Source organism: Ammospiza nelsoni, chromosome 21 (assembly GCF_027579445.1).
Source record: "Ammospiza nelsoni isolate bAmmNel1 chromosome 21, bAmmNel1.pri, whole genome shotgun sequence".
In the NCBI taxonomy this organism is placed as follows: domain Eukaryota; kingdom Metazoa; phylum Chordata; class Aves; order Passeriformes; family Passerellidae; genus Ammospiza; species Ammospiza nelsoni.
The window spans coordinates 2,015,044-2,034,960 of NC_080653.1; the positions used below are offsets into that span (position 1 = coordinate 2,015,044).

At 44.1% G+C, this 19,917-nt stretch overlaps 1 protein-coding gene across 1 annotated transcript in view; it reads right to left on the reverse strand.

The window, feature by feature from the left end:
* Window positions 1–349: 349 nt before the first annotated feature.
* Window positions 350–19,917, reverse strand: part of AUTS2 (activator of transcription and developmental regulator AUTS2) — an 802,406-nt gene continuing 782,838 nt past the window's right edge. Inside the window, exons 13-20 of the mRNA XM_059486924.1 lie at window positions 19,306–19,377; window positions 17,614–17,643; window positions 16,087–16,158; window positions 12,002–12,143; window positions 11,414–11,491; window positions 9,646–9,729; window positions 8,568–8,790; window positions 350–3,493 (exon numbers count right to left, since the gene is read on the reverse strand). Of these exons, the coding sequence (XP_059342907.1) occupies window positions 2,254–3,493; window positions 8,568–8,790; window positions 9,646–9,729; window positions 11,414–11,491; window positions 12,002–12,143; window positions 16,087–16,158; window positions 17,614–17,643; window positions 19,306–19,377 (1,941 nt within the window). The 3' untranslated portion in view covers window positions 350–2,253. The remainder of the gene's footprint in view (window positions 3,494–8,567; window positions 8,791–9,645; window positions 9,730–11,413; window positions 11,492–12,001; window positions 12,144–16,086; window positions 16,159–17,613; window positions 17,644–19,305; window positions 19,378–19,917) is intronic.

Genomic DNA, 19,917 nt, shown 5'->3' on the forward strand with positions numbered 1-19,917 from the left:
TGCTGGCTCCAGCAGTTACATCCTCCCTTGGCCATCCAGTCCTGCCTTCTTCAGTAACTCAGCTTTTTAATGATGTGCATCCAGCAGACCAAGATTATGATCTAATTAAAATCTAATCCAAGTAGAGTGTTACTATATTTTTAAAGAATCTGGACAAGCCAAGGATCTGGTCTCCTTTCTGTTTCTTTTTCCCTGACAGCTCTAAGGATTCCAGTAAGATGGCTTAGGAAAGCTTGACATTTCCTTTCCAATTTTAACAGCTACTCCTGAACAAAACCCCACTGTTGGGAAAAAGGACTTCCTCCCCATAGCAACGATGGGGCACTGCACACAAAGAAGCACCTAGCAGTTTAGTTCACATTTTTTAATAACATGGCACAATTTACATTACACAAGTCTTCGCTGAGGAGGAAACATGCTGAAGATTGAGAGCCGCTTCACTTTTCTGTTCACATAGGATCTAGAAAGGACTTTATTACATACAGGATAAACAGCAAAAAGGTTTGTATATAACAATCTCTTTACAATACTGAAAGCTACCACTACGGTTCCAGTGTACATATTCCTCAGGGTTGGGACTTTTTTGTATTTTTCCTTTTGTTTGTAGAAAAAAAAAAAAAGAAAAAAAAAGAAACACTGCACAACATCTGGAGTTCACAAAAATCTGAAGCTCACAACTAAACCTTCAGTTGACTACTAAAATAGATCTCTGATCATTAGAAACAAATGTTTGTAGTTAACTTTTTTCTTTTTTTTCTTTTTTTTTTGCCAAAACAGGGTAACAACTTCAGATAGCACTTTAATACACTAGAAGACCAATGGAACTAATTTTATTTCATACATATATTTTACAGTCCAGTAGACAAGATATTGAATTCTCTCTGATAAAGTCATATTCTCTCCAAATATTTAGACAAGAAACTTAACACATTATTAAAAAGTGTGTTATGAAAAGACAGATTTCAGAAGATTGATGCATATTTTTAAAAAAGACCATGTTCTTCAGGTTATTTCATGTCTTCTATGATTAGGGAACAACAAGGCTGACCTGTTAGCTATTCACAGACTTTATTACCAACTGAAATACAATAAATTCCATTATGAAATCTGCAATGGAGTTCATTAATTAAACTACTGATCCACAGTGAAAACATATCCATCATTTAGAAAAGTATTCACTTTCTTGTAGGATTTGTTTCAATGTAGTTAAAAATCACTTAACACAAAAAAATGTGTGTACAGATAAAAATGACACACTGGCAATAAAACCAGACATGAATGGCTATAAGCAGATGTTCTCCCCAAAATAAATTTGACATGTTTAGTGACAAAAGTTCTGGAAAATCTCCAGCATTCCATTATTACCATTTAACCCAGATTAATATGACTGAAACCCAATCTGCCATGACTCCATGTCAGTGATCACAGAGCACTAATCCTGACACCATCCAAGGGACACACGAGTTACAGTGACCTCAGCAGCCTGATGCAAGGGTTCACACAGAAAACTACACCTCTGAAGGGCTGTTTCTTCATCAAAACAAGAGAAGTAGGCTTCCATTAGAAAAAGCTTGTTCAGGGAAAATATGACTTTAATTATGTTGTGTGTTGAAAAGGCTCCTTTGAGTTATAAAGGCTTTTGTGAAAAGCCTTAAAATTCATTGCATAGTTGAAGGGGTTTAGCTGTCTATAACAATATAAGTAACACAGCATAAGCAGACTGTGTTGATCAATATTAAGTTTGCAAATAGCACAGTTTAAGAAGTATTAATGTATTATGTTACTTAATTTTATCTATTTACATTTGTACAAAGTAAAGCTTTCATCTTACCCTTTTTGCATATATGAACCATTAATCCATGAAGCAATCTTTTTACATAAATATCTACAATTGACTTCACTTCTGGTTTGAAAGAGCTTTGTAGGGTTGACATTGGTGGTGGCTTGTTTCTAGTCAAATCACTCAGACTGATGTCTTGTTCTTCAGTTCAAATTTTGAAATTTTTTAAGCTAGAAATAAAATAGAGTAGGAGACACGAGGAACATATGGAACATTGGCTAAAAGATCTGGAAAATTTCAACATATAATATACAAAAAAAATCATTTCAAAATCTTTGCACTCGGGTCTATACATATTGTACAGTGGGTCACATCCCCAGTCTGTATCAATGACTAGTAAGAAGGTCTTTATATTATGTTCATTTACAAGGTTTTTGTCCCTCTTCTCTGGTTTTCACTGAGTCTCGCTCTGCTTATCGAGCTTCAATGTCCTTGAGGGTGTGAGAGGGAGGCCTCTCTCTCATCTCTGTGGACAGAGGAGTAGTCCTTCTGGGAGAGCCGGGCCGCGGGCCCAGCGTGGAGATAAGAGGCGGCGGGGCACTGAGAGCTGCTGTGGGGGGAGTTTTATTGAGGAGGCCGTTCTGGTGTCCCGTGGGGGGACTGACGCGGGGGTAGTGCATGCTGGGCAGTCCTGGCGTGAGCAGGCCGGGGTGGGGCAGGTGCCCGTCCAGGGCGGCGGGGTGCACCGAGTGCAGGCGCGCGTGCTCGTAGTCCTCGCGGAGCATGTGCAGCCGCTCCCGCTCGTCCAGGTGCGCGCCCCGCTCGTGCTCCCGGCGCGGGTCCACGGACAGAGGGTGGTGGTGGTGGTGGTGGTGGTTGTAGTCGTGAGGTTCCCGATCCCTGAATGACCTGTCTGCTTCGTACAACCTTGGCGTAGAGAGGCGATGGAGGGGGTCATTTCTTAGCAAAAAGTCTCTGCCCAGGGGGTCTCTCCGATGAATATCCAGCTCTCTGTAGGGATCTCTCAAGGGATCTCTCATTGGATCCCAGTGGAAAGAAGGATAAGGGAAACGTTCTCCACCAGGAATTGGGCTAATTCCCATAAAAGGGGTCATCATGCGAGTCCTGTCCAGGCCACTGATGCTGTTCATGTGATGTATACCAGTTACACCTACAGTCATGGGCATAGACACTAAAGGACTTGGGTGGACATTGGATGTGGATATAGGTGGTGGCTGATCAGATGACCTATGAGTCTGAGGTCCCTCAGGCTGAACATCATGGTCTTCCTTTCGCTCTTCCTTCACCTTGACTTCGTTGCTTTTCTTTGGGTTATCGTACGCCGGCTCGTTCTTCCTGTCGGCTTCGCGGTTGGAAGTGCTGTTGGGCCTGGTGCTCTCCACAACGGGGGGCCTGGCGTAGGGGGAAGGAACCCTGGGCATTTGCTTAGACTCTTCCACCACTCGGCTTTCATGGCTCAAGCCTTCTTTCTCCGAAACGTAGCTGTCCTTCACCTTGTGCTCTTCAACATTAATCTCCTTCCGAGATTCGGAGTGATCCCTCTCTCGTTCTTTGGGTTTCTCTTTTTCTCGAACCTCGGGATTCAGATGGCTCCTGATCTGCTCACTTGAGCTGCGGTTATGTCCGAGGGAGTTTACTGGATGGATAGGTGCTGGCGAAGGATGGCTGGAGTGTCTTTTCTCAATGCTCTCCCTACAAGAAAGAGAAGTGTGAAATGAAGGCATGAGAAGCTCTGCAAAGAAAACAAAGCATCAGAGTGTCTGGCTTTCTACTTGTGGCTTTGCAGAGAGCCGGCGACGTGCACCAGTAAATGCTCTCTGCCTGTGGCACACCAGAACTCCAGAAGAACATCCCATCTCTAAACTTGGCCTACTCTGTTATCTCATCAGAGCAGCTGCAGATCTCCAAAGCTGCTCTGTGAAGAATCTGACTGAGATCTCAAACACTGAACTCCACACAAGGCTCCCATGGACATCTAGTTCTAGGACATGTATTGCAAAGATTTTAAATGTTTGCAAAGAAGAGAGAGAAAAGTAAAAACATACTCATTTCATCCAAAAAGTGAGGGAATTAAATACAAATTACATGGTTAATAGTATTCTACCTACTTCTTCTTTTAAGAATACATTTGGGAAAATAGATTACTATTTTTCAAATGGCTTTTAAAAACATTTCCAGACCTATGTACACTACTAATTTCTCTCCTCTATTCTTTTCCAATGTTTAGCTTTTCAATTTACTTTTTGCAATTCCATTTACTTCAAGCTGAGGCAAAATCCTTTTGAGTACCACCAGTACCGATGGTGCCAACCCAGCCCTCTGACAGGAAGGCACTTCCCTGAGTGTGCAGTGACCCTCAGTGCAGGTGTTTAACAGAGCTGCCCATCACACAGAGTTTGTGTTGACCTCCGCAGCAGAGATAAATCTGCTCTGTCTGTCCATCCTTCAGGCTGGCTCTGAAAACATCATATCTGGAGTTAGCTGCTCCTCCGATGACCAACCCTTCCCATGTCTAGGTTAAAACAAGCTGAGCAGGACAGGGCCAATGCTACAAAGTCAGAAAATACTGCGAATTCATTCAATCTTTCAAACCTAATTATGGTGCACAAAAGTTTAGGGGATTATTGTCTGGCAGTGAACCAAAATCTAAATATGGAAATGGGTTCCATACCAATTATTTTCAGGAAGTAGTGTTGACCAGGAGTTGTTATGGGCAATGCTAAGTGAAAAAGCTCTCCCATTTAAAACTAATCAAATTCACAAGGTGAATCTAATCCCTCAGTTCCAATGATTTTAACCTCTTAGTAATTTCAATTGACCTCTGAGTTGGAATCTCTCCATAAGGACAGCTCTACATATTCAGTGCTGCACACGTGCTGTTTGCTGAGCATGGAAATTCTGTTCCATGTAGGATAAGGGACAGTGTGCTGTTAAAGGCAACTATTATTTATGACCAGAAACTAAAACCCAGGAAGTTCCAACTCAACATAAGAAAGAACTTCTTTCCATTGACGGTGGCAGAGCACTGGAAGAGGATGCCCAGGGAGGTCTCTCTGAAGACAAACCCACCTGGCACTTTCCTGTGTCACCTGCTCTGGGTGGCCCTGCCTCAGCAGGGGGTTGGAATGGATGATCTCCAGAGGTTCCTTCTAACTCCAGCTATTCTGGGATTCTGTGGGAAGGGTAAGCAGTGAGGGGTCCCCTCAGCTGACATGGTGTGTCTCTGGGTGCCGGTGTCACCTGAAGGCTGGGTGTCACCAGCAGGTGACACTCTGGCCAGGATGAGCAGTACTGGCTGCTGAAGGGCAGCTCAGAGGGTGACTCCACAGTGAACATTTGCTCCTTCACCCATACAATTTCTGCCGCCTACTTCTTTTGCTGAGCTGTGCAAGATTTGTAGCTCTAGGTACTTTTGGACAGTGAAACTGCAGCAAATGCAGAAAAAATGCCTGGGAGAAGGAAACTCTCATTCTAATGTCACCAGGTACATCTTTTGGTGTGTCTAGACTGAACTGTTGAAACTGTCATTTCATGGGCCATGTCTGAGAGACCTCCAAAGTCCAGAATGTAAAAACTTGGAAAACACTTGGAAGACAGAGCCCTGCCTGGTCTGTACTGTCCAGCACTTCTCTGCTTGGGATCAGGTGCTGCCTTCATTCAGTGGGACCTGAACAGTCTGGAAATCACATCCTGGCTCTAATTTCCCTCCACTTGCTTTCCACCAAGAGCTGAGGCATTTAGCAGCTTCCACATCTGGACACAGGGAGACCAAGTCAAGGCCCTCCAGTGAAGGATTCTCAATGTGAAGGTTCAATTCCTTTACTTTGCTGGGAAAACACTGGATTGTGGGCTCTGCAATGCCTAATCTTTTATTTATTTTGCTTATGGGACTAGTTTAGAGGGTACCCTTAATTGTTTTATTTCCCTAGGAAAGCTCATTCAGTCCTTTTGTTGATATTTAATCAATTTTCCATATAATTGATGTACTTTAAATGACACATAAAATTTAGAAAAAATAACAGCTGTTTTCTGTAATTAAGGAGAAATATATGTGCAACCAAAATGACAAATTCCTTTTCCAATGTCATTGTATTCAATGACAGTGTTGGTAACATCTCAAGAGGCTCCTGATTATCCAGCTCATTTAAGTGAGCTGCACATAGTCCAGTGGACAGAGAAGGAATAACTTTTTAATCCTCACATTTGTCAAGAGCTCCTGAGGTTGATAACATGAGAACAGCTCTAAGCCACTGCCTCCACAAAGAAGAAACTTAAAATCACATTATCCAATGAACTTATTACCAAGTAAGAGAAGTTCTGAGGCTGTGTGCTACACTGAAAAAAACCTGAATTTCTTATGCTGAGGTGTGTGCCTCATTTATATTGATTGAAAGATCAACAGATTCTTGGTTGGTTTGGTTTCATGCTCTAGGACTGCAGACACTTAAATGCCATTATGATTGTACTGGAAGTGTTCAGTGACATCTTTTAAACAAAAGACCACTGAGAAGGAACAAATCCTGCTTTCCACATTTGCTATTTTAAATTTTTTTTTCCCCTAATGTTGGGCTGGAATAAAAGAGTCTTTAAGAAAACCCCTCCACAACTGCAATCAATCAGAGTCCCAGAACACCCTGAGCTGGAAGGGACATGCAATGTTGCAAGAGCCATCAGGGCTCTGCAGTGCCACTCCCAGCCAGGACAGGGTCACTGCTGCAGTTCTGCACTCTCTGGGCTGCCTGAGGGATTCACCTCTCTCAGTCTGCCTGGCAGGGGCTGTGGTGCACAGGCCATGCAGCTGATCCAAGAGGAGCCACCAGGGATCTCCACCCCATCCAACACCAACCTTAGCTGGGGAGCTGCAATTGAGCTCAATGCTTTTGGCTGCCTGGGCCATTCCTGGGTTGGTAAGGTTGATGACCAGGTGATTTTGAGATGAAATCAAACCTCTGGGTGTGATTCCCAGCTCTTTCTGCTTGGGCAAATTAATTTCAAATAGATAACAAAGGTTGGGACCTCAACTAGAAAGCTCTGTGCTCACCCCCTGGGTGCCACTGGATGGTGAGGAGGAGGTGGGAGAGGCTCTCAACTCCTCAGACGTTCTCTGCACAGGGAGCACAGCTCTGGGAAGGGATTCTCAGCCTCTCCTCACACAGCCCACAGTGTGAACGTGCTGCAAAGTGCCACATCCCAGCCCACAGAGCTGGGCACACAGCAGCACTGCAGGGGTGAAACCAGGACTGCACTCACTGCAAGCTGGAACTGTGCACAAGTGTGAGTGATGGATGATGCTTACTGCTAAGCACTCAAATTATTGAAAAGAAATATACTCTGAGCTATGATATGGAGTTCAGGCAATGCCAAAGCAGCTTGCAATGAATGTTTTCAGTAAGGGATTTTCTTCATCAGAACACTTCATGAGAAAACAACAAAACAGCAACCAAAATAATCACATAATTCTACAGACTACCCAGATCATAGTAACTAAAATGCTTTGCCATTCAAGCCAGTAAAGTTACTCACATGCTTAAGCCTTTTCCAGGACAGAAAACCCAATTTGTAACAGCAATTTCTTTTGAAGCATTAACATCAGACATGAAAATAATGAAGCTATGCTACCAAACAGAAAGTATTCCAAATGGAAAATGTAGGTGAAAAGAACTGAAGTTTGCCTTTCTTTTAGAACAATGTAGAAAAGCTCTTCCATGTAGTTTTAGAATATCTAATGTGTTAGCATAACTTCTTTTAGAAAAGGCTACTAATGCATATCTTTGGGTTAGTGACAGAGAAGTCAGAAAAGCACATCTCCTAAATATTCTTTTAGATTAAAATATTAGAAACAAATAGCCATTATGTAGTAAAGTAATGTGCAAACTTAACAGGAAAGCCATCAAGCCACAACTGAAAAAGCTGAAATCAGCCTCTCTACAGTTTTCAAGGAAGGCATGACACTTGCTGAATGGCAAACTCTTATAAATTTGGTACTTCAATGTTAAGAGGAATTTTTACTGCGTTAACTGAATAATGGGAACAGTCCTGACAAAAAATAAATATGACCAGGTTTTACTTTCCATTAACCCTTCCCAGCCTGGACATGTGAGCATGCAAGTCCATGTAAAACACTGAATAGAAAGGTGTTGGAAGGTGTGTTAACAGCAGTGCAAGCGTAGAGGCTTCTTTGAGGGGAAGGAAGGTGCTTTGCATGAACTGCATGCTCTGAAGCTTGCTATGGTTTTGGCACATGACATTCCTGGTGCATTTTAGTCTTTTCATCTCACACTTTTAGCACTGGTCCCTCTGGTCAGGCTGTTTATTGAGGAGGGAGGAAGTGTTTTGCAGACAAGGTCTGATTTACAAAGTTATTTAAGTATTTGAAGGTGCAGATAAGCATCTGATAGACCTCAGAATACTTTCCTCCATGCTGTCAGGCACTATCTCCACGTTAACCCTTCAAGAGACCTACGAAAATGTGACCCACAAGGTAAGAGTGGGTGGGTCTGATTCTATTCCCACTTGGCACTGCCTGAACTGGGCTCCAGCAAAGCTCCTTCAGGTAAAGTGTGAGATGCAAGTGGGAAGAGAAACCCTGCAGAGGGGAACACCTGAGCTGCAAACCTGCCTCTAGCATGGTGCCACCCTGGGGACAGCTCCAGGCGTGCCTCTGGTGAAGTTCTGCATTCACAACGTGCCAGGCTGGGGAGGGTTAAAAGCGGAACGGAGCCCCAAGCTTTGAACTAGACAAATTCTTGGAAGTGTTCTTTCGTACCTTTCTTTGTCATCTTTACTAACAGATGAGTCTCGTTTATCTACATCTCTATCTCTGTCATGAGCTGCAGCAGATGAACTGCGCTCCAGCTCTCCTGGCTTCAGCCAGGGCGGAGGGGTCGGGAACGAAGGAGGAGTTCGGTGCAGTCGGTTCCAGGGCTCGTGAGGGTTGCTAAAGCTCTGCATACTGGGGCCATCCTTGTGGCCGAACATTGAGTTGGGTGCTGAAATGGTGAAGTGGAAAACAAAAAGGTTTAAGAAAAAGGTATGCTCTAGTGAAGGTACTTACCAAAACAACTTTTACAGCACTCAGAGTTAAAATGAATACATATTATTGGGAGCTGGAAAAGGAAAGGAAATTAACAGAGATTCATTAGAGGGTCTCATTCCTAAAAATGGGCAGGCATCTGACAGCTCTTTTAATTGGAAAGGGAAATGCTGTGGATAAAATTTACAAGGGATGAAGGAGTAAGATAAAAGTGACGATGACCCTACTTCCAAATGTTTTGGAGACATCAGGAAATGACCGTTATAGGGACTATAAATAATGGAACTTGTTGCATTTGATCCTGAACCAAAATAAAATAATATGTGACCAAAATCATGCCAGATTTGAAATATGAAGAAAGAGAGTGACTTTTAAAAGGATGATTTTCTGTGACTGGCTAAATTTAGAAAAATGTTGATGAAGCTGGACTAGTTAATGCAGGTTAGTGATCTTTTCCAGCCACATGGCCTGAATTACTGATGAGAAAGGAAAAAAAAAGTCTCCATCCACAACTCCCTAGCTGCACACATTATTTACATCTGAACATGCAACAAAACTGTGGAAAATTTCACACTCAAAGGCTCTATTTTTTTAAATGAACAATGCAATGGTAACATTTAGCACCAGGTTGAACCCAAACAATTAAGTAATTAACAAAAACCAATTTACTGACAACTGGAAAAGGCTGCTTTCCAAATTCCCATCTTTTAGTGGTAGGTGATGTAACCAACCAGTACAAAAGAGAGCCAAGAGTCCCCTGAGTGGCCCTGGCAGGCTGCAGAGCAGGGAGGGCCATGGCCCAGGTACTCACTGACTGTGGGGTTCCCGAGCCCCCCGAAGGCGTTGCTGCCCACGGCGGTGAGGCCGCTGAACGACGCCGGCCGGTTGAAGGGCTCTGCAAACCAACACAGAGAGCTGAAACCCCTGAGGCTGCAGCTCCCACCCAGCACCCCTGGGGCTGCAGCTCCCACCCAGCACCCCTGTGGCACCCCCTGCATTCCAGATGTGCCCAGCTGTGCTGGAACAGCATCCCCCCCACACACAGCAGGGTTCTGAGGGGCTGGGACACAAAACATTGGCTTTGTTGTTGGCGATAGCCATGACATCATCTACTAAAAAAATCCCTCTTAAAGAAAATCAGTATGTTAAAATGGACATGATATGTCACAGACATGTTTTATGAAAAATCATTTCCTTAGGATTTTTTCCTCCTGAGAAGCTGGGAGGCCTCAGGAACAAAATGTAAACAATGATTATCTGCTGCTGTGGAATGCAACAGGTGCATCTGTGATTGGTCTCATGTGGTTGTTTCTAATTAATGGCCAATCACAGTCAGCTGGCTTGGACTCTCTGTCTGAGCCACAAGCCTTTGTTATGATTCTTTCTTTTTCTATTCTTAGCCAGCCTTCTGATGAAATCCTTTCTTCTATTCTTTTAGTATAGTTTTAATATAATATATATCATAAAATAACAAACAAAGCCTTATGAAACATGGAGTCAGATCCTCATCTCTTCCCTCATTCTCAGACCCCTGTGAACACCATCACAATGATGTTTCAATCGAAATCTGCAAACATCTCTGGTTTTACTTCCTTTTATTTCCTTCCTCAGGAAATGTCCCTTGCTAGTCAGGCTATCATTAACTCTGGCAACTGTGCTCCAAACACCTTCAGGCCAAGTCTCCTAAACCAGAGCCAGGGTATAAATAAAATGTCCTGTTCCACTGATATGTCATGCTGGCCTGAGCATTCTGTGATTCCCTTGGTGCTTATTGCTCATACTACACAAAAAACTAGTATGGACTGAAAAATGCTGGAACAATTTTTTTAGTTAATGCATACAGGCAACAGGAAAATCATATAAAGCAAATTCTCACTTTATTTTGGAGCAGTCTAACAATTTTGATGAAGTTACTTCTGATAAATATCAACACAGAAAAAGAAGCCCAAAGCCAGCATTTTCCATGGGCAGCAAAGAGCAGAATGATAAACCTGCATTGTCTGTTTGCTGTGCCCAGTTTGGTGACCCTCCCAAATCCTTCTCCATGCAAAATAAAATGCCAATGTAAAGTCTTGGTCTTGGATGCTCCCATAACGAGCAAATCACCTTATTACAAAAGCAGTAAGCTAGAAAGGAAATAACAACATCTGGTAACTTGGGCAGTTCTGGTTTAAGTGGGTATTCACCAATTTTCACTAACTGACACATGAAGCCAGATCACAAGATTTTAAAGCTATGTTTCCTATTCACTTTAATGGAAAAACAGATATCTAAGTAGGAGTTAGGAAAAGAAACATCTCTGTGATCTGAAGCCTTGCCCTTAAGGCATTTTTGGACTGGTTCTAAGCATAACTCAAATGAAACCCAGCCAGCCCTGTCACTGTGCTCCTCTAATGTCCAGAAGTATTTCAAAACAGTCAGTGACACTTTCTGTGTATTTAGAACTTCTGCCTGGTAAAGACTACAACTAAACAGCTAAAATGTGCCATTTGTAAAGGTTAGTGAGCAGAATGCTCAGTGTCTCCTCACAAGAAGTTTCATTTCTCAGTGGTCACTGCCTGAGCTGAGAGAGCACGTACCTAGGTGAGCAGCTGGGTTCAGAAAGTTGCTGTGGTGGGGTGGTGGGCCAAAAGGGGTTCCAGCTGGATGCCCCCCACCTGCCAAAACAAAGCAAAAGGGGTCAATTCCCAGCACAGGCTCAGAGAGGGACTCAGTCCGCTCTGGGCTGTCCCTTCTTTAACAGCTCACGTGAGCTGACTTTGCTGTGCCCTGCATGGGGCTCACGGGGTCCCTTGCAAAGAGCAGCTGCTTTTAGAACAGAAATACCCAGTTAGAGGATAAGGGATGCAGGGGAATGAATGTTTCAGGTCAGAAACAAAAAGGAAATGCATGTGAAATACACCTTAGTTCCAACATCTGATCTCCACAATGCACCAGACATCACTCTGTGAGGAAATGTTCCTTCATTTACTACCTAGTAGTGTTCCAGCAGGTTGGGCTTTTTATAAAAGCATCCTGAATAATTTTTAAATATTTATCAAATAGACTAATAGCCCCTGGCATGTCTTGCAGAGAGTTCATAAGCCAAAGCATAAGGGAAATTCATGGCAAGGATCAGCATTGTAATGAGCAAGGAGCAAGAAGGGGATTTCACTTTCAGTACTCACTGGCTGTGGAGAAGAGAGTTGATGGCCGAGCCAGGTCATGGGGGTGGTGGATGGCTCCAAAAAGGCTGGGGCCTGGTGGCCTGCTCAGAAATTCTGGTTTCAGGCCAAAGTCCAGCTTGTGTGGGTCAGACTGCATCTGTTTCTGAAATGGAAAACAGGACTTGGAAGAGACTGTCTGAAAAGGCAACAGCAAAAGGCACTTCCACAATGATGTGGGTAGAGCAGCTCATTCATACTGATGTTTTAACAAGAATATTGGATTTTGGGACCCCAAGCACAGGTGTACAGCTGTTTTCCTGGAAGGGAGATCTAAGGCAAAGAAGGAAAAGCTCAGGCTCCTGCATATTTCCTGCTCATTTCACCAGTGTTTTCACATATGCTCACACCCACCCCTCCAGGATGTTCAGCACAGAGCTGCCTTCAACACAAACATGAAACTCTCTGAAGAGGCCTCAGACACTTGCTGAGCTGTAAGGACAGGTCTGTCCCACAACAATAAATGGGAATGTCAGCTTGGCCCTGGTCCCAGCTGGGCAGGGGTGCTGAAACACCAGACATGGACACCAGAACCACTCATTTCCCAGGGAAAGCTGCCACCAAGAAATGCTGGATGCAAAGCACCCTCCAATGCCCCTCAGCTTGATGAAAGGAAGCAGAGTGCAGAGCAGGAGTGGTTGAATCCCACTTTAACAGCTCCCACTCCACACTCAAAGTACTACATGTTTTTATTTACATGTGTTAGAGTCAGCAGCCTCCCTCTTGTGAGGGGAATTTGCTGAGGCAGCTGCACTGTGAGTGATAAGTGGATGAAGGATGTGCTCTTCTTCATGCCACATCCCCATTTCAGGGGTGCCCACTTCAGTAGTTTTATAGAATGAAGGAAGAAAACCAAATTCCCAATTACCTGTGCTGCCAGAACTCCCTAAATGCAGATTGCTGATTAATTGTGCAGGGCAGCTGAAAAGATTTATAAATGGGTAACAAGGAACCAGGAGATCTTAACACTAGTTCTGGAGCAGGCTACGCTTTATAAATCAGTATTTAATACTGTGCCAGCCCCAAGCACAGACTATTACAATGATATAAATATGCATATTAAAAAGTTATGATCAAATTAATGTGCGTGCCTCATAGCTGTTTTTCAAGTGCTAGAAACATGTCTGTGTAGTCATGAGAACAAAAAAAGAAGGAAAACAAGAAAGAAAAAGGGAAACAAAGCATTATCTATGTCTGGAGATAATGGCCTGCAAGAATACTGAAATTGCCAAGTCAAGGTCAAGTCTTTTAAGGAAGTAACACTGAAGTGCTTTAACAGTTAAAAGGAGTTCAGAAAATACAAATGCCTCACTTGAAGCCTGTGTGCCAGATTTTTATGCTGGGAACTCTTTTTATTCTTTTTTAACAACCAAGTTATAAACCCTGACAGGCATTACTCAGAATAGCAAAAGCTGGCTGAAGCTTTAATTGCAGCCATATGAATGGTGCTGCTCTAAATAACGAACAAATCCCCTGTCTGAAGAGGAACAGCAATACCATGGATGTGTTAAAAGATTTCTGAATGTGTTGGTTCACCTTAAAATAGTAGCAGGGAAATGGTCAGATTTCTTTTCTCCCCAGCTGCTGTTCAGGAGAGCAGCCCCTGGATGCCAATCCTTCCTAATGTATTTCCAGAAAATGTGTAACACCTGAGCGTGCTGCCCACAAAAATCAATGTAAATGTCTGCACTGCCCTTAGATCAGGCTGTAAGGCCCTTCCTAAAGGAGAGAGGCCCAATTATGGAGCATAAATCCTCTCCTGAGCAGTGGGCAGTGTAAGGAGGGTGTAAATGTGCTCTGTGCCCTGACTGCTGTGCAGCCCTGTTGAATCCCTGAGGTGTGCAGAGGTTACTCAGGTCTTGCAGCAGAGGCACAGGCAGCCAAACAGCATCCACAGCTGCATGCAATTTTTCCTGAGGTCAGGAAGGTTGTGTTTTAAAGTTTCCCATTGTGCCTGCTCCTTCAGTGCCTGCTGCTGCCCTCTGCAAGCAATTACTGGGCAGATCATTACTGGCAGCAGTCCTGTGGCACTGCATTCAAACTGGAAACCAGCCCCTTTGATTCCCTGCTCTGTGCTCAGGCAGCACCTGCAGCTTGTGCAGAAGAAAAGGCACCTTCACAACCATGGTACTGAGTAAGGAGAAGGAGAAATTGTCCTGTGTGAGCTTTTGGAAAGAGATTCACCTTTGTGGTCACGTCAGGAGGGGGACACAGTTCCTGTGTATCCAGGGACACCCAAACTCTCCTTACTGACTAGACACACTTCTCAATTATTCCTGAAAATATCATCATGCACAGCCTCAAAAACTTGAGCAACATCCTTTCATGTGCTTCTGGGCTTTATTCTTGCTTTTTTTTTTAACATGCAAGGTGGAAAAGTATGAGGTAAAAGAAATGGCTGCGTGAAAATGGCATTTACTGTGAGTTATAAATATACTGGTTTGACCTCTCTCTGAATATCAAATCAAGGAAGATTCAAAGGACACAGATAGCATGGGAATAATAATTTCATTTCAAGAAAATACCTTTTCAATAAAATAAAAAAAAGGACATATAACTCTCTAGGTCTATAATCTTGTCTTTTTTGATAATGGGAAGATGAATGAAGATCACTAGCAGGGGAAACATAAGGAAGCAGAGAAGAGAGATATGTCTACTGCAGCAAATTAACCTGTCAACCTTGTTTAAAAGGGTTATTTTTAAACTCTATTAGCTGCAGGTTTTCATAGCTGTTCAACATCTTCATATTCTTATAGCACTACCCTACACAATTCAAGTGCACACACAAACTGCAAAGTGCTAAGGATTCCCTGGTAATTTTAGTTTCTAATACAAGCTATTGATTCCTGAAGTATGAGCAGTGAAGAACAGCAACCATTCCTGACTTACTGAAAAACTGTGGGAGCATCACAAGATCTTAAAGTGATGGGTACAGTGAAAATACCATAAAGGGAAAGAAACTTTCCCAGAGTCCATGTGCAATAGCAATTCAGTCACAGTGAGAATGGAAAACTGCTCATGGCCTTCACCCTTGAAGTCTCAGAGCTTGAAAAATAACTAAGACAGGACTTCCATCCCTGACCTTCAGTGCAGTGAGGCAGTGTCTGATAACACAACATCCCTGAGAGGCTGTGCCTGCCTGGGCAGCCTGGGCACACCCAGGTGCCACCCTCCAGCCAGGAGGGATGTGAAGGAAGGCTGAGGGGAGCCTGTGTATCCTGGTACAGCATCCTAGGGACAGGACAGGCTTCCTGCACTTCCTGCACCCTCTCCTGCCCCTCAACATTCATAAGAGGAAATAGATACACATGCCAAGGGTCTCCACTTGATACATTTGTGTCCTCAGTGGGAAGGGAGGGGAAGGGAAGGGAAGGGAAGGGAAGGGAAGGGAAGGGAAGGGAAGGGAAGGGAAGGGAAGGGAAGGGAAGGGAAGGGAAGGGAAGGGAAGGGAAGGGAAGGGAAGGGAAGGGAAGGGAAGGGAAGGGAAGGGAAGGGAAGGGAAGGGAAGGGAAGGGAAGGGAAGGGAGAAGGGAAGGGAGAAAGAGAAAGAAAGAGAGAGAGAGGGGGAAAGAGGGAGAGAGAAAAAGAAGAAAAAGAGAGGAGAGGAGAGGAGAGGAGAGGAGAGGAGAGGAGAGGAGAGGAGAGGAGAGGAGAGGAGAGGAGAGGAGAGGAGAGGAGAGGAGAGGAGAGGAGAGGAGAGGAGAGGAGAGGAGAGGAGAGGAGAGGAGAGGAGAGGAGAGGAGAGGAGAGGAGAGGAGAGGAGAGGAGAGGAGGAGGCCAGCTTGTAGTTTACCTCCATTTCCTCCCTCCTAGCTACAGAGCTGGAGCTCTTACCCTGCTGTCCTTGCTCCAGCACATCCCAGACACTGCTGGGACTCTGCCTTCAGCTTTTCACCCAACCCTCAGAAAGAAGGCTTCTGCTCAATGCCATGTGTGTGCCTTTACCAAGGCACTGGCCATGGCACAGAAGTGCCCAGGTGACAGCCAGCCCTTCCTCTCTGAGCTCTGCTCTGTGCCCCCCACCCCAGTCAGGCTTCCCAGGCACTGACCTTGACCTTCTGTTGGTGATGGTAGATCTGCCAGGCGATGTGAACGTGCATGGCACACCACTTGCCAGGTTTCTGGAAAAACAAGACATGAATCAGTAACTTTCAAAAACCTGAGATGCTTTATTCTATTTCTAGAAGAAAACAGACCCTGAGCCCTGTCTGGTTTGGTCTGGGGGATCCCCACACCAAAACAACTGAAAGCAAAGGGTTCCCTCTCCATCCTCCTGCAAAACCAGAACTGGAAAGACTTGTCCCTTGCTAGGGAATTTATCTGGGTACCCAGGAATCTCCAGCTGGACACACTCCTGTAATCCTCTGATGCCACTGTGCTGCTGAAAGCTGTGTCCCTGTGAGCAGCTGCCCTGCACAGCTGGACTGCTCACAGCTGCACACTCAGGTCATTTCCACAACTGGCATTTCCACCTAAAGATGAAAATGGAAGTGGTTTAAAAGGTCACTCTGGTTTTCAAAATTCATCTGACTCCCTCATGTAATTGCTGGTCTGTCCCCCCAAGGTTTCAGCTCATAAATGTGCTGAGAACAATGGAGGTCACTCAATTCACCCTGTTTGGGGGGGTCTTTGCATCCTCCCTGTCCCCCCAAGTCACAGGGAGGAGAGAGGGAGGCAGGAACCAGAGTGCTTGTTAGCCCTCCTGTTGAGTTTGTATTCCACTTCCAGCACAGCTGGAAACTGTCTCAAAAAGACTCATTTGAGAGATACTTTCTTCAATTTTGTTACTTAGGGGTCTGTAGTTACCTACACAGGTAATGACTCCTGTGGAGTCAAAACTTATCACAGGAATTTAAGTCACCTTAAGCTACTTGTGAATTAGTGTTTCACAAACCATGGCACGTGGTCAGCCTTCTAGTTCTAGCTGGGTATCAACCAATAATTAAATCATTAAAAAAAAAACAAAAACTCTGTCTCACAGACATACTACCCTAAACTCAAGCCTTTTGTTAATTTGCAAAAACTGTGCTAGTGATTTAGTAAGTTCACTAAAGCAAAATCTGGATCTTCTTCTTGAATGTGCTGAAAAATTAACAAAACTCCCTTTTGGATGAGTGATGAACTGGATCTTTAGATCCTTATTTTTAAAATATTTTGTATTTGAAGGGGATTGTCTACAGTGGACAGTGAGATACCTGTGTGGGACATCTTAAACTGAGTAACACAGAAAACACATAGTAAAATAATACAGCAAACTCCTTCAGAGTGCAGAGAAATAACAGGGAATCACTGCCAGGATCTCTAGGATTTGTCTCAGGAAACCATAATGGAAGGGTCAGCAATATTTAAGCTCAAGTATTCATGTGAGGGGTTGCATGAGAAGAGCAAAACTTCCAACTGTGAAACTCTGCCTTGTCCTTGAGTGATCAGGAGCTGCAGGAGTGCCTGTGCTCTCCCCAAAACAGGGCAGAACTGCCCAGGTGACACTTGGCAGCTCTCATTTGGAATTATTCTGTGCTGCAACCTGGTGGGACTGAGCCAAGCTTGACAAACAGGAGCACAGGAAGATTTCTTACCCTCAACATGGGCCTGAACGGATCTGTCAACTGTGAAGAAGAAATGACAGCTTGGTTACACGCCTGTCACTCAAACAATTGCTCTAATTAACAAATCTGTATTGCTTCATTAAGAGACTAAATTAAAATGTTAGAATTTTACTTTCAAATGAAGCCCTTTTGGATAATAATTAGTCCTGAGCCTCCATCTCTGTGCTGTCCCCTCCCCCTGGCTGTGGCACCTGAGTGGTGATGGCAGCTCCAGCAGGCTCACACAGAGCTCTGGCCCCTGGCAGCAGCAGCAATTTGTTGATTTAATGCTGCAGAAATGGCTGGTTAACTGCACTGATGGAGGCACAGATCTGTCCTTTGGGCAAACTCCTGCTCTCATCTTTCAGAGCTCCTCAGCTCATGGCAAGGCTGGGTAATGGACAGGGCTCGATCCCACAGAGGGGCTGGGATGGGGTGTGAGCCATGCCCTGCACACCAGCACTGTGCCAGGGCTCAGTCCCAGGGCTGGGATGGGGTGTGAGCCATGCCCTGCACACCAGCACTGTGCCACCCACGAGCCAAGGTCATGGCCTTGTGCCTCACTGCCCCCCAAGCTGTTCTCTGCCATAAATGGGCTTTGCCTTAATTATCAGCACACTGAAACAGATGTTGGTAAACAGGGCCCATAAAAACCCCAATTTTCTCATTTTTATTTTTGATGTGGCCTGTTAGGGGGTTTTTTTTGGAGTAGGTTATTTTCTTATTCCCCTTTTTTTGCTCATATTTCATCAATAAATGCTGGGAAATAATTCAATTTATTGGGTACTGCTCGTTTGTTTTGGATTTTCTGTTTTGAAATGCAATACTAAGGGAGATTTATAGGTGCAGAAGGTACTTAGCAGACGCAGTGATGGCACAATGCATCATCTTGAAATAATCGAAATTCACTCCCAGTTGAAAGGGAACATAAAGCTAAATGACTTCCTGATGGGAGGTTCTGGTTATCTCTGCACTTAGACAAACAAACAGAAATGTGGTTCCTCTTGGTGTAAAGCTCAGCCTCAGCTCCACGGCTCAGCAACCCAAGGTACTGGAACTCAGCCCAACACAAAGACAGCAGCTCTGGAGGTTCAGCCATGCCCCAACTCAGAATTTTAGGGAGAGCTCCGCAATGCTTTTGTCTGAGAGTTCTGCTAAAAATATTTGAGTGTGAAGTTCCTCATGGAAATAATGGCCATCAATTCAAACACACCAATAACCCTTGGGCAGAGGGACAGTGCTGAGGCAATAAATGCTGCTCACATCCCCTGAAACTCAGAAATCCAGAGGCACCAAGTGATCAATAAAGTGCATCCGTATTTCACTGGGGCAATCAATGCTACAGTAACCCAGGGAATAGCTGTCATTACCCACATTAAAAACAATTACAGAGTGCAAACACAAATCTTGGGGAGGTTTGTACATTTTCTACATTGAGTTGGACTTTTATGCCTTTACCCCTGGGCCTGGGGGGAGAGCTGCCAGCAAGGACAGAGCTCTGCCAGTGCACAGGGGTGTTTTAAATGTTCCCAGAGAATTTCTGCAGCCCTCCCTGATGAAACAGCTCAAACAGCTTTGGTTTAAAGGGTGTTAATTTGGACTTTCTCAAGATGGCAGCTCTAGCATTCAAGGTTTTCAGGAGGAACAGATTTACTTGAGAAAAAGAAAGCAGTTTTTACAGACCCGTGGATCCTTCTGTAGAAGGGTATGTGGGACCGTTCCAGGTCTGGCTGCAACATCAATAGGATTGGAAGTCTGGAAATTCCACAAGGAGAGACAACATTAATGAGCTGCACACCAGTAACAATGCCTACAAGCAACAGAATGTGCAAAACAATAGTTCTTTATCATTACATTGTCTAAGCAATAGAGATAAACTTTTTATAAAGGAAAGGAGAACCATTATAATCCACTCAGTAATATGAGTGTTATCATCTCCATATCCACACTTTGATTATTCACCAACTTCCCATTAGTTTAATCAAAACCACTGAGGGAACAGTGACTGTTTAAACTGGAAAATCTTCTAATGTGAAAAACCTGATTAGGAGCACATTTATGACACAGCATCAAAAGCAGCATGTGGAGGACACAGACCCTGCTCTGCTGATTATCAGTGATGCACTCAGCACACAGAGCAACACTGCACCAGGACCTCAACTCCATCCACAGGGACTGCCACAATATGGGCATCAGGAAAACATCCACTTGCAAAAAATTAAAGACCTTCCCATTATTTGAATGTTAATAGTCAGTTAATAAAATGCAGTTTTGTGGGGGGGGGGGAACCCAAAC